Source organism: Erinaceus europaeus, chromosome 7, assembly GCF_950295315.1.
Source record: "Erinaceus europaeus chromosome 7, mEriEur2.1, whole genome shotgun sequence".
NCBI classification, from domain to species: domain Eukaryota; kingdom Metazoa; phylum Chordata; class Mammalia; order Eulipotyphla; family Erinaceidae; genus Erinaceus; species Erinaceus europaeus.
Genome location: NC_080168.1, coordinates 16,349,744 through 16,364,183, shown reverse-complemented (window position 1 = coordinate 16,364,183; position 14,440 = coordinate 16,349,744). Strand labels below are relative to the sequence as shown.

Genomic DNA, 14,440 nt, shown 5'->3' with positions numbered 1-14,440 from the left:
GCCGAGCCGCCCTGTGGGGGCCCCCCACCCAGATGGCCACTTGTCCCGCCGCTAGGGCCCCGGCGCAGGGTCCGCAGGGGCCCCATTCTCGCGGTGGTCGCCTCCATCTGGGCCTGCGAGCTCAGGCCTGCACTCCACCTGTGCGTCGTCGTGCTGCAGGGCTCCCTGGCCGCCCTGAGCAGGCGTGGGCACAACCTCAGCTGAGCACTGTATGTCAGGCCGGTTGGGGCAGGCGGAGGGCTGCAGTGCAGTGGCGGGGAGCAGCTCTGGGTCTCTTGAGGAGACTCTTGTTTCCTCTTTTTTGGGAGAGAGAAATTAAAGGGGAAGGAGAAGATGGAAAGGAAAAAGAGGAATACCTGCTTCACCACTCGTGAAGCTTCTCTCCCTGTACATGCGGACTGGAGGCTTGAACCTAGGGTCTTTTTTTGTGTGGTAGCATTCAACTGAGTGCACTAGCACCGGCCCCTCAATTTTATTTCTGTATGCTAGTACAAACTGGAAAGTAAAATAAAAACATCTATAATGGTACCCATTTATAATAGTAACTACAAAACCATAAAATACATAAGGGTAATTTTAACAGCAACAACTAAATAAAACTATAAAATATTGCCAAGATAAATTAGAAAACACCTAACTAGCTGGAGAAGAAAGAAACCAAATTGTTTTTTGTCTGTTTTTTGTTTGTTTGTTATTGCTACCAGGGTTATTGATGGGGCTCAATGCCTACATGACGAATCTGCTGCTCCCAGCAGTCATTTTCTCCTGTCCTATCCTACCCTTCCCCTGCCCTTCCTGCTTCTTCTTTCCCTTCTTTGCCTCCTCCTTCTCTTTCCTTTTTATATTTTACAGAACAGAGAAAAAACTGGAAGAGATAGAAGGGATAGAAAGAGAGGCAGAGGGTGGCAGGCAGTGGTGCATCAGGTTAAGCACACATGGCACAAAGTGCAAGGACCAGCACAAGGATCCCGGTTGGAGCCCCCAGCTCCCCACCTGCAGGCGGAAAGCTTCACAGTCAGTGAAGCAGGGCTGCAGGTGTCTATTTTTTTTTCTCTCCCCCACTCTGTCTTACCCTCCTCTGTCCATTTCTCTCTGTCCTAACAACGACATCAATAACAATAATAACCACAACAATGATTAAAACAACAAGGGCAACAAAAAGAAAGAGAGACAGAGACACGTGCTACATGCTTGTAGAGCTCTCCCTTGCAGATGAGGATCAGGAGCTTGAACCCAGGTCTTTAAGTATGGTAACACATCACCACTGCCCAGCCCGATTTTATATGCTTAAAATGCCAGTTTTCCACAATTGATCTTTGGCCTTAATATAATCAAAATCAAAATCACAGTAGGACATTAGGATACAGAAGTTGGCAAACAGATTCTACAATGTATCTGGAAGAGTGATTAAAGAAATAAAGGAGAAGAAGAACAAGACTGGAGAGTAGCCTGTCCAGACTAAGCGAGGACTTTAAAGTCTCCAGGAGAGAGATCGCTAAGAAAGAACAAAAATTGACAGAATATCAAGGGAGTGAGAATCTATTAAAGGAAGCATTTGAGACTGATGTCATGAAAAGTACAAGGAAAATCCTGTCATTCATTTCAGAAAAAGCACAATACACACACAGAAAGGAAATGTAAACACTGAACCCAGCTGTGAGCTGTTTTTACCCAGTCATTAAAAAGGAGATTTTGGATGTTGACTTAGCTGAAGAATGCAATGGTGGTCTCCTACAAGAAGGGAGGAGACAGTGTTTGTGTTTGCCTGCATGAGGGCAAAAGCCAGAGAAGGAGGAAGAGAGCCCTACATTCCCAGAAGGCAAACTGAAAAAAGTCAACTGATGCATTCTGTAGCAGAAGGGTAAGGTCAAAATCTAGCAGAATAAGCATGGTATGTAGAACTCTGCAGACCATTCTGAAATGAAACAGGTGTGAGAACTGAAAGGTGTTTTCTCTGTCTTCAGAGAATGGGGCAGATGAGTTGCTGCAGGTTTGAATTACAGTTTTCATAAAGCTATTTTACTTTCTTTTCTTTTCTTTTTTTTTTTAATTATTTAGAAATAATGTGTCACCCAGGAGGTGGCACAGTGGATAAAGTGCTGAACTCTCAAGCATATGGTCCCAAGTTGAATCCCTGGTAATACATGTACCAGAGTGATACCCGGTTCTCTTTCTATTCTGCTACCTCTATATAAATAAATCATTCTTAAAATGTACATGGAGGGGTGCACTTGATAGAGTGCACCTGTTGCCATGCTCAAGCACCCAGGTGAAGCAAGTGTCTCTCTCTCACTCTTCCTCACTACCTCTCCCTTCCCTATCAATTTCTCTTTGTCTCTATCCAATAAATAAGTAAGTAAGACATTTTTTAAATTAAAACAATGTTCATGGAATGCCTTAGTGGGGGGAAATTGTTTTAGAAAGTCTGGGCAAGGGGCCAGGTGGCAGTGCACCTGTTTGAACACACATGCTACAATGCGCAAGGACCCATGTTCGAGCCCCCAGTCCACACCGGCAGCAGGAAAGCTTCAGAAGCAGTGAAGCAGTGTTGCAGGTGTCTCTCTGTCTCTCTCCCTCTCTATCACCCCCATCCTTCTCAATTTCTGTCTGTCTATATTCAATAAATAAATAAAAATAATAAAAAACAAAAGAAAGAAATATAAAAAGGATTGGTGAAATAACTATATTCTTCTGTGTCATCTCTCAGGGATTGACCCCCCCCAACTCCCTCTTCAACCTAGTTGGGGAGGCTCAATGCACCTCTTTCCCAGCCCCTAGAGAAGCATCTTAGAAAATTCTCCTCAACAAATTGTTTGGCTTCGTATGTTAACTCTCTTTTCAATCACCAGGTTCCAGATGCCACCAGGATGCTGGCCAGGCTTCCCTGGATTGAAGACCCCACCAATGTGTCCTGGAGCTCAGCTTCCCCAGAGACACACCTTACTAGGGAAAGAAAGAGGCAGACTTGAGAGTATGGACCGACCAGTCAACGCCCATGTTCAGCGGGGAAGCAATTACAGAAGCCAGACCTTCCACCTTCTGCAACCCTCAATGACCCTGGGTCCATGCTCCCAGAGGGATAGAGAATGGGAATGCTATCATGGGAGGGGGTGGGTTATGGAGATTGGGTGGTGGGAATTGTGTGGAGTTGTACCCCTCCTACCTTATGGTTTTGTTCATTAATCCTTTCTTAAATAAAAAATTTTAAAAAAAAGAAAGAAAATTCTCCGGTGGTCCTTGAGGTGGTGTAGTGGCTAAAGTGTTGGACTCTCAAGCATGAGGTCTTGAGTTCAATCCCCAGCAGCACATGTACCAGAATGATGTCTAGTTCTTTCTCTCCTCCTACCTTTCTCATAAATAATTAAGTAAATCTTTTAAAAATAAATGAAAGAAACGATAAAGAAAATTTTGTGGAGTTTGCATAATGGTTATGAAAGAAGATTTTCAGGCTCCAAAGCCCCAGGTTCAATCTCTGGCACCGCCCTAAGGCAGAGCTGAGCAGTGCTCTCTTATGAATGAGTAATAAATAAATAACAAAAAATATATAAGCAAGCAAACTGTTGCTGAGACTTGTGAGAATTACATGTTTATCTTTGGGAGGTGGGATGGTGGGAACACAGGGTGGGCATGGTATGGAACTATAGTATGTAATCTTACAATCTTGTAGCCCACTATGAATCACAAATAAAAAATGGAAACATAATAATAATAGATGGGAGAGAAGTAAAGGAGAGAAAGAGAGCTCTCTGGAGAAAACAGTGACCCTACCAGTGACATCTCTTTGTTCTTGACACAAACTGGACTAAATAGAATCAGCTACTATCACAACTTCTAAGGCATCCCAGACATTTGTTTTCACCCTTCCCTGAAACTCACCACCTCCCCCACATTACCACACTTCTCAGCCTCACTCCACACCTATTCCAGCCTCCTCTTGAGCCTGCCTGGGTCTCACTGCCTCCATCCTCACCCTTTTCCTGTTAGCGATCTCCCCCTATTTCTGACAGCCATCCATTCTGACTCTCCACCCTATTCCAAATGGCCACCTCCCTCTTCGTCAATACCCACCCCCTTGTCTCCACTGCAGACTCAGCCTTTGGTCCCAGTCTTTGTCTTGACCTACAGCCCACCTCCAAGCTCCCAGCCTGACTCCAAGTCCAAACTCAAACCACACGAAACATTCCCTTTCTGTCGATTTTTTTTTTTCTCCTAAGAGTGTGAATGATTAGCTCTTATGCATAAGGCTTTGGTCCATTTTGAACTAATTGGTGTATGTGGTGTGAGGAGAAAGTCCAATTTCATTATTTTTGCATGTGATTATCTACAACAGCTTTCCAAAACCATTTGCTAAAGGATTACCCTTCCTCTATTGAATAATGTTGATACCCTTCTTTTAAAAACAAACAAACAAAAAACAAAAAAAAACAGTGAACATTTATGCTTGTTTACTTCTGGGCTCTTTATTCCTCTTATTCTTTGGCTTTCTCAGCCTCAGTATAATGGAGCCACTGTCTCATTACCACACCTCATATCCTATCACCACAATCAAAGGCAAGAACCAGGAATGTGGGTATATGTCTCTTCTTATATAATATCTTCTTTTTTATTTTATGTCCCAGGAGTCCCCAGGCCAAAACAGGCTCCCCTCTTCAGAAGTGATGTGCTGAAGCCAGTTTGGACCTGCTTGTGAAAGTCATTTGTGACATTTTTCTAGAATGTTGTGAGTTGTGTACTCATACTACCACCCTTGAAATTAGTATGGTAGACATTCACACCAGGACTTTCCCCTGGAGAGTAGTTGACCAGCACTCCACTGCCGCCAATCTTACTAGTCAGACCTGGGAGACATGGTCACTACTAGCTTCAGGAGCCTCAGAAAGGGAGTGTCTGTCAAGGAAGGGGGCTCTGCTAGCAGGTGAGGAGAGGGAGAGTTGGGGAAGTGATTCAAATAATTTGCCACCCATGGCTCCCAGTGATGGGAGGGGTTTTTGTTTGTTTTTTTGTTGTTGTTGTTGTTTGTCACTTCAAAGAGTTTCTTTAAAATGTCTGAGAAGAGAAAGTAGGAGGGCTCAGGGAAGGATAGACAGAACTCTAGCCATTGAGACAGCAGTTACAATAAGGGGGGAGGAACTGCTTTCTGAACCAAGCACTGGAGATCTGAAGAGACATGGCACATGGCCTCAAAAAAATTCTGGAGCCCCAGTGGGGACCACCTTGTCATAGAGACTGTGACCAGTCAACAGACAGGAGGCTTAGAATGAGATGTAGAGAGAAAGGAAGATCTCAGAGGGGCTGCCACAGGGATGCAGGGTTTAGAGGGTCGTGGAAGTGTTCCTTGAAGAAGAGCCAGCAAAGGAAGGCCTGGCCTCCTTGGACAAGAATTCCTTGCTGATGAGGCCACGGTTGGCCAAGATCCTGAGCAGCCCATGACGGAACTTCTGGCCAATGAAGGCATAAATGAGGGGGTTGAGGCAGCTATGCAGGAAGCCCAGGACCTCAGTGGCACCCAGGGCCCGGCCAATGTGAATGCGGCGAGTACAAGTCTCCTTAATCACATGGGCCCTCATGAGGGTGTCTGACACCAGGACCAGGTTGTAGGGCAGCCAGCAGAGCAGAAAGACCAGCACAACGGCAAAGATGACCCTCATGGCCCGGTGCTTCTGGCCCATATGGGCCTCAAACAGGGTGCGCAGGGTGAGCCCATAGCAGAACAACATGACCAGAAGCGGGAGCAGGAAGCCAAACACCTGGGCTACTATGCGCATCACCATCCGCCATTTTGTGGTGTTGATGCCCATGATCTCATAGCAGACGGGGCTTGATGAGTAGGGTGGGATGTAGGCCTCTCGCATGAAGACAGTGGGTAATGACAGGACAAGGGACAAGGCCCAGATAGCAAGACAGATGAACTTGACCCAGTGGCGCTTCTGGGTGAGGGTGCGTGTGGCATGGACGATGGCCAGGTAACGGTCCACGCTGATGCAGGCCAGCAGCAGGATGCCACTGTAGAAGTTGACCTCCTTCAGCAGGGACACCAGCTTGCACAGGGGGGTGCCAAAGACCCAGCCCTTGACCTTGGAGGTGGCCCAGATGGGCAGGCTGAGGGCGAAGAGCAGGTCGGCTATGGCCAGGTTGAACAGGTAGATGTCTGTGACTGAGCGGCTGGCCCGACTGGACAGGATCACCAGGATCACCAGCAAGTTTCCCAGCAGGCTCAGTACAAACACCAGCACATAGGTGATGACCACAGCCAACTTGTTGAATGTCTCTCTGTCCAGATTACAAGGGCTATAAGCAAAGTCATCGTCCATGGGTGGGGTACCAGTGAAATTTTCAAAGTAGCCAAAATCATCAGTGAAATTCCACACGTTTTCCACAATGAAGCTCATGGCTCCACCAGGTTGAACGCTTAAAGAGGAAGAGAGAAATGTGACCTGTCATTCAATGTCAAGTCACTCACACTTAGGAAAGGACAATAGTTGCTGAGATATGTTGGCTTCCCAGTGGCTTTGTCAACTGCACAGGCCTTCTATCCCTCCATCTTGGACCTCTCTAAAAGTTATCTTAAAGGAAGGTGGCTCATCTTAAAGGAAGGTCATCTTAAAGGAAGGTGGCTCACCTGGTGGAACTTATACATTACCCTGTGTGAGAATCTGTGTTTAAGTTCAAGTCACCATATAGAAAGACCTGCAGGGGTGAAGCTTCATGAGCAGTGGAGCAATGCTGCAGTGTCTCCTTCTCCCTCACCCTTCTCTCTCTCCCTCTCTCTCTCTTTTGTTCATTGTCACTAGGGTCATCACTGGAGTTCAGTGCCTGCATAATTAATCCGCTGCTTCTGGTAGACTTCACACACACACACACACACACACACACACACAGAGAGACAGAGAGAGAGAGAGAGAAATTGAGAGGGGAGAGAGAGATAGAGAGGGAGAAAGAAAAAGAGACACCTGCAACCCTGCTTCACAGCACATGAAGCTTTCCCCCCTACAAGTGAGTTGTGGAGGCCTGAACTCAGGTCCTTGCACATGCTAACATGTGCACCCTACCAGGTGCACCACCATCTGGCCTCTCCTTTCCCTATTACTCTCTGTCTCTTACCTCTGTCTACAGAGAAGAAAATGGTCGCCAGTGGTGAGGTCATGCAGGCACTGAGCTCAAGTGATAAACCTGATGGCAAAGTTATAAATAAAAAAGGATATCAGAAATCCAAGTAGTGATGCATCAGGTTAAGTGCACACATTACAGTGCACAAGGACCCAAGTCCAAACCCCAGGTTCCCATCTGCAAGGGGGAAAACTTCACAAGTAGTGAAGCAGAGCTGCAGTTGTCTCTCTGTCTCTATCCAATAATAAATAAATAAATAACATCAGTAGGTAAGGTCTTCCCAGTGTTGTCAGTGCCCTAGCTCTAAGCCCTGGCTGTACTGAGTGAGAGATGTACTGAGTGATGGTGGAAGATGGTGACTCACCCAGAAAAATATATGTAATCTTGCCTGAGGACACAGGATCAAGCCCCTAACCCCCACCAGTGGGGTGGAAAGCTTTATGAGTGGTGAAATGGTGTTGCAAGTGTCTCTCCTTCTCTCTGTCTCTCTCTCACACACACCTATCAAATTAAAAAAAGAGAGAGAGAGGAAAAACTGGCCACCAGGAATAATGGAGTAATGTAGGCACCAAGCCCCGGCAATAGCCCTGGTGACAAAAAAATAATAATAAAATATATTTTTTTAAAAGATAGGGAGATGAACTACAGGGAAAGGGGCCAGGTGGTGGCTCACCAGGTTGGATGCACTAGTTAATCTTAGTGTAAGAACCAAGATTCAAGCCCCCAGTCCCCACCAAGGGGGAAGGGGGAAGTTTCACAAGTGGTAAAACAGGTTTGCAGGAGTCTGTCTTTCTTTCTTCCCATCTCCCCCTCCTCTCTCAAACTCTCTGTCCTATCAAATAATAATACATGCATACATAGATACATACACACACACACACTACAGGGCCAGAATTCCATTCCCCATAGCCCATCTGTTGGGGGGTTCCACCGCTGCACCAATTCAACCTACAACCTCCTTTTGCTGCCTTTGACCCTCTTTGTCCACAGAGGGACCTGTGCATTCACTGGGGCACAGGAGTTGTTCTAATACACTCAGGGAAGTGCCAGCATTAAGTGCAATGGAAGGCAGCCAAGCTGCTCCCCGGATAACCCTATCTCTCTGTTATTTCCCCTCCTTCTTCTTCCGGACTCCTCTTTAATTTTCTTAAAGGCTACTGATGGGAGGAAGTGATAGCATAGCAACAAATCGCTTTAACATGTCAACTGAAGTTGCTTTCCAGAGCAATAATGGTCTTAGTCCTCAGTGTAAAGAAAATCAAAGCACTTTCTGAAAGTCTCCCTTTTGGCACCTGAAACCTCACCTCAGTGTATGCAGCAGTTTCCAATTATTTTATCTGACATTGTGTTATGTCAGAAGGGTCAGATGGTGGCACGCCCAGTAGAGTGCACACATCAATGTGTGTGAAGACCTGGGTTCAAGCCCCTGGTCCCCACTTGCAGCTGAGGGAAGCTTTATGTACAGTGGAGCAGTGCTGTGGGTATCTTTCCGCTCTCTGTCTTCCTCACTCCTCCATTTCTTTATTATTTTATTTTATTATTTATTTATTTTGGATAGACATAAATCAAGAGGGAAGGAGGGGCGAGGTGGTGGCCCACCTAGTTAAGTGCCCACATTACAGTGCACAAGGACCCGGGTTCAAGCCCCTGGTCCCCACCTGCAGGGGGAAAGCTTCACAAGTGGTAAAGCAGGGCTGCAGGTGTCTCTCTGTCTCTTTCCCTCTCTATCACCCCCTCCCCTCTCAATTTAGTTGTCTATATCCAATAACAAATAAATATATATTTTTTTTTAAAAGAGGGAAGGGAGCACTAGAGGGAGAGGGAGAGAGAGAGAGAGAATGAGAGAGAGAGAGAGAGAGAGAGAGACCTGCAGCACAGCTTCACAGTTTATGAAGCTTCCCCTGCAGGTGGGGACCAAGGTCTTGAATCTGGGTCCTTTTACAGAGTGTAATGTGTGCTCTCAACCAGGTATATCACCAGCTAGCCTCCCTCCCTGTACTTCTAGCTTTCTCATCTTCTATTTAAAAAAGAAGAAGAAGAAGAGGAAGGAGGAGGAGGTGGTGGTGGAGGAGGAGAGACAGAAGAAAGGTAGGAAGAAAGGAAGGAGAAAAAGGGAGAAAATAAACTTACCAGAAAGCCAGCAGGTAAAACAGATGAAAGTTCCCCTAATGTGAAAAGAGAAGATACTCAGCGCCTGCTTCTCAGTATATCCTGATTCTGTGTGACCTTGACTGGGACCCCTTGCCTCTAGCTTTCAGCTTTCTCATCCACCAACTGAAGGAGGCAGAACTGATGACCCGTAGTGGCATCCAAACCAGGGTTCTAGTGTTCATGCAGCTCCTAGCATGTTAGGTGATTGTCTAGATGCTAAGCACTAGCATTTGCACTTTTGAAGAGGAAAAAACTTGGGGGCTAAAGCAATAGACGTGAGACTGAGTGTTCTTCTGTTAGTCTCTTATTTGTCTCTCCTGTCACAAGGGAGAGGTGTGGAAAGAGCAGGGGAGGAAGCTGTGGCCTCCTTGTCACTGAGGCTCCTTATCACCGAGGTTGCCAGGGAAGAGATCAGGATCCCAGCCAGGTCACAGGGGAAGAGGCAAGAGAACAAGTGAGCAGAAACCTTGGGTTCCCAGAGAAGGCACTGCTTAAAATATAACCCGACCCAGTCCTCCCACCCCAGAGAAAGTTCTGGCAGGTACAGGTGTCTCCTCCCAGAAGCACTCACCTGTAGGTCACGCAGTGACAGTCAGTGACAGCTAAAGCCCAGATCAAATTGACAAGCAGTTAGAGGGAACTCAATGAATAAAGGCAAAAGGGGAAGTCACGTTACATGGGACCTACCCACATCTGCATTTGCAGAAGAGGCAAATCTGGGGTGTCAGAGCTACCTCAGGGGGGTATATCTAAGCTAGGGTGAAGAGCCCATTATGGAACTCCTTTAGCTCTCTCATTTCTGCTCTCTCCTTTTTCTTGCATTTAACTCCATTTGCTTAGTGCTTAACTTTCCTAGAAGGCTGCCTTCCAGAGCTTCCATTTGGCCTGATAGGAATGAAGGGGAGAGGATTTGACTTTTTATTTTATTTTATTTTATTTTATTTTTATTGCCACCAAATTTATTGCTGGGGCTCGTCATGCCAGCACTACAAATCTGCCACTCCCGGTGGCCATTTCTTTCTTCCATTCTATTTCATTTGACAGGTCAGAAAGAAATAGAGAAGTGGGAGAGAGCTAGAGAGACACCTGCAGACCTGCTTCAATGCTCATTAAACTCTCCTCCCCCCTCACCCCTGCTGGTGGGGACCTGGGGCTTGAACCTGGGACCTTGCACATGGTAATATGAACACTTACTCACATGCACAATTGCCCAGGCCCTGAGGATTTGACTTTTTTTTCTAGTAGAGATGCAGAAGGAGTCTAGTCCAGGGGATCCCCACTAAGGAAGGAGTTGTGGGGAGGCAGCTTTGTAGACAGCTGAGACAGAGTTGCCACATACACAAGGCTATTTTGAGAAGTCCTGGGGCTGGTGGAGACATCAGTGGAGATTTGGAGGGAATACTAGAATACTACCGCTGCCCCCCCCCCCCATTTACACAACCACTGCCAAGGATTAGCTCATTGGGATGACTGTGCAATAGAGGCATGGGCCCTTTTTATGGTTTGGCTGGACAACTCAGGGACCATGAGAGCTGAGGCCATCTGTGAACAAGGCTGGGTTTCCAAGGTCACTGTCACAGCTGCTCCTAGCCCAGAAGGCCCATCCCCTAGCTGTCTTCCTTGCATAATCTGCTAGGGGACAGAAAAAGTGCTCCATCCATGGCTGGGACTGGAAGCAGGAAGTGTCAGGGGGCAGTCACCCGGGGTGACCTGTGACTGGCTTGCACCCAAGTTGGGCTATTGTGATGGGGTGGCATAGAAGGAGCTTCATAAGCAGCAGGGAGGTGCTGTGGTATCTCTCTTCTCTGTGTCTCTCCTTATCTCTTTTATCTCTCACTCTATCTGGGAAAAAAAGTCTCCCAGGACCAGAGAAATCATGCTTGGAGCCCCAGTGATAACCTGGGTGGCAAAAAAGTAAAAGGTAGCCTCTTACAAAGATGTGGTAGGGGCTGGATGGTGTTGCACCTGGTTAAGCATACACATTACAATGCACAAGGATACAGGTTCAAGCCTCAGTTCCCACCTACAGGGTGGGAAACTTCACAAGTGGTGAAGCAGTGCTGCATCTCTCTCTCTCTCTCTCTCTCTCTCTCGCTATCTCCCCTTCCCTCTCAGTCTCTCTGTACTATCAACTAAAATAAATAATGATTTTAAAAGTAACAAAATAAATCAATTACCACTTTACCCACTTGAAAGTGTTCCAACAAGTCCACTCACTCATAATCTCTGATGGCTCATGCCCCACTTACAGTTCCTCCCTCTTGAATGTCCCTGCAATGTCCCTCATGGGGAAGCCGCTTCCTTCCTGCTTCTCCTCCTCACTCAATTTTAAATATGGTGGTTTCTAAGCCAGACCCTGAACAACATGACAACAAGCAGTGCCTATGTTGGCTCTGATGCCAGCACCCGTTCCTTCTCATTCCTGTAGAAAGTGTTTTACAAATCATTCTTTATTTGTGGTTAATTGTGGCTTACAAGACTATAAGATTACAAGGTATAGTTGCACATCATACCCACCCACCACCAAAGCTCTGTGTCCCCACCCTCCCACCTTCCAATAGTAATCACCAAAGTTCTCACAAATCTTAGAAATAGTGTACTTGCAAGTTGATGTGTATCAGTTCTCTAGATTTCACATGAGTGAAGCCATCCAGTAGTTGTCTTTCATCTTTTTACTTATTTCACTAAGCATATCACCTGCAGTTCCACCCATTTTGTCCCAAAGGACACAATATCATCTTTTTATTGCAGAGTAGTATTCCGTGGAGTATATATATCCCATAACTTCTTTAGCCAGTCATGTGTCGATAGGCATTTAGGCTGCTTCCAATACCTGGCTGCTGTGAATAATGCAAATATGATTATAGGGGCACATATGTCCCTTGGAATTAGTGTCCCTGCAGAATTTGCTGGAATATTGTACCATGAGAGAGGAAAAGGCAATGCAGGAGGGCATGCTGCCCTCTCTGCAGTGACCAATCCCACTGCCACAGCGACAGCATCAAAGGTGAGTGTATGACCTCCAGTGACACATGCACAGCCAAGCTCAGGATATTGCTCAATGACTGCACAGCAAGTGTGTGGTCTCCTCAGTGCCGGAAGCCATTTTGCTCCCAGAAATGGCAACACAGGGCCCAGATAAATCCCCCCCCCTTCCTGCCTTTGGGGAAGACAGCTGAGAGAAACCAGAGTTCTGAGCCAGCCCCATCTGTAAGTCATTGCTCAGTGATTTCCAGCCAACAGATTCCTTTTCCTGTTAAGACCAGTGCAGGCTACATGTTCTGTTCCCTGCAAACAAAACTATGCCCAGCTGAGAGAAAGTTCTACAGGATCAGGGTGGAACACCTGGTTAAGTGCACATATTACCATGCACAAGGGCCCAGGTTCAAGCCCTCATCCCCAGCTGCAGGGGGAAGCATCAGATGTCAGGTGCAAGCAAAAACTAGTTGGGTCATGGGTCCCTTGGAATGTACCTAAGATAGACCTACTGGCTTTTCCCAAAATGGAGACCCCAAATCTCCATCTGCAATATTCTTGCCTTTAGGTTCATAATTAGTCAACAATTTGCTCTGCTTTCTATCTTAACTCCTTTTCAGACACCAGGTTCCAGATGCTACCATGATGCCAACCAGACTTCCCAGGGCAGACGTCCTGAAGCTCCGCCTCCCCAGATCCCTGCCCCACTAGGGAAAGAGAAAGACAGGCTAGGAGTAGGGATCAACCTGTCAACGCCCATGTTCAGCAGGGAAGCAATTACAGAAACCAGACCTTCCACCTTCTGCATCCCATAATGACCCTGGGTCCATGCTCCCAGAGGGTTAAAGAATAGGAAAGCTATCAGGGGAGGGAATGGAATATGGGATAGTGTGGAGTTGTACCCCTCTTATCCTATGGTCTTGTCAGTGTTTCCATTTTATAAATAAAAACAAATAAAAGAGTCCCAGTGCAGTGTGACAATGTACAGTCACTCACTTGTCATTCTTTTTTTTCTTTTACTTTTTTCTTTTTAATTTTTGAAATAAGTCAGAAGCAGAAGGATGAATATGGGATGATATCACTCTCAGGCATAACTTGAAAAATAAGATCAGAAGAGAAAACACAAGTAGAACCTGAATTGGAATTGGTGTACTGCACCAAAGTAAAAGACTCTGGGGTGGGGGTGGGGAGAATACAGGTCCAAGAAGGATGACAGAGGTCCTAGTGAGGGTTGTATTGTTATATGGAAAACTGGGAAATGTTATGCATGTACAAACTATTGTATTTACTGTTGTATGTAAAACATTAATTCCCCAATAAGAAAGTTTTTTTTAAAAAAAAATTTATTCTGTGAGAGAGAGACCAGAGCACTATTCAGCTCCAGTTTATGGTGGTGCTGGAGATTGAACCTAGAACCTCAGAACCTCAGGCATGGAAGTCATTTGCAGAACCACCTTCCACTGCCACTGTTTGACACAGGACTGTCCTGTCCACCTATCCACAACCACATATTTCCCAGTGTTCCCCAGGCCATTGCCCTATTTTAGTATATTTTTTACATTTATATTATATATTTAGATTATATATTTTTTTATTTTATTGTACAGTGCCAGAAGCAAACTCAGAGCCTCATGCCTGCTCCCCAGCCTAACCCGGTGTTTCTGTTGCAGGTTTTCATGAGCAAGAAGGAGCCCCCAAAGTACTGCTCTGGGGTCCATGGAGTTCCATTGGTCTCTGTCCTTGGTCTTCTCAGGGATTGATCCCAGAGCCTCAAGCATGGAAAGTGTGCCTTCTACCTTCTGACCTACCACCTCTGCTCCACCCTACATTCTTTTCTCTCTCTCTCTCTCTCTCTCTCTCTCTCTTCTAGGGTTATGGCTGGAGCTCAGTATTAGCACTGGGAATCCAGGGTCCTGGCAGCCATTTTCCCCCATTTTTATTGGATAGGACAGAGAGAAATTGAGAGAATAAGGGGAGATAGAGAAGGGGGAGAGAAAGATAGACAATTGTAGACCTGCTTCACCACTTGTGAAGCAACCCCCCTGCAGGTAGGGAGCCAGGGGCTCGAACCTGGATCCTTAAAATACAAATTCTCTATACAGGACACTTTTGGAGGGCCCCCAAAAGTGCCCTGCAAGATAATCTTGTGGAAATTAATCCACAACAGATCTGGCATCAATCTGACACTGTAAATGTTAAAACCATT

At 46.2% G+C, this 14,440-nt stretch overlaps 1 protein-coding gene across 1 annotated transcript; it reads right to left on the bottom strand.

The window, feature by feature from the left end:
• Window positions 1-4,434: 4,434 nt before the first annotated feature.
• On the bottom strand, window positions 4,435-10,497 carry LOC103111465 (C-X-C chemokine receptor type 2). Its single transcript, XM_007520751.2, has 2 exons — window positions 9,830-10,497; window positions 4,435-6,408 (listed from the first exon to the last, which is right to left on the bottom strand). The coding sequence occupies exon 2, from the start codon at window positions 6,387-6,389 to the stop codon at window positions 5,313-5,315; it is 1,077 nt and encodes a 358-aa protein (XP_007520813.1). The 5' UTR covers window positions 6,390-6,408; window positions 9,830-10,497; the 3' UTR covers window positions 4,435-5,312.
• Between the last annotated feature and the right edge of the window lie 3,943 nt (window positions 10,498-14,440).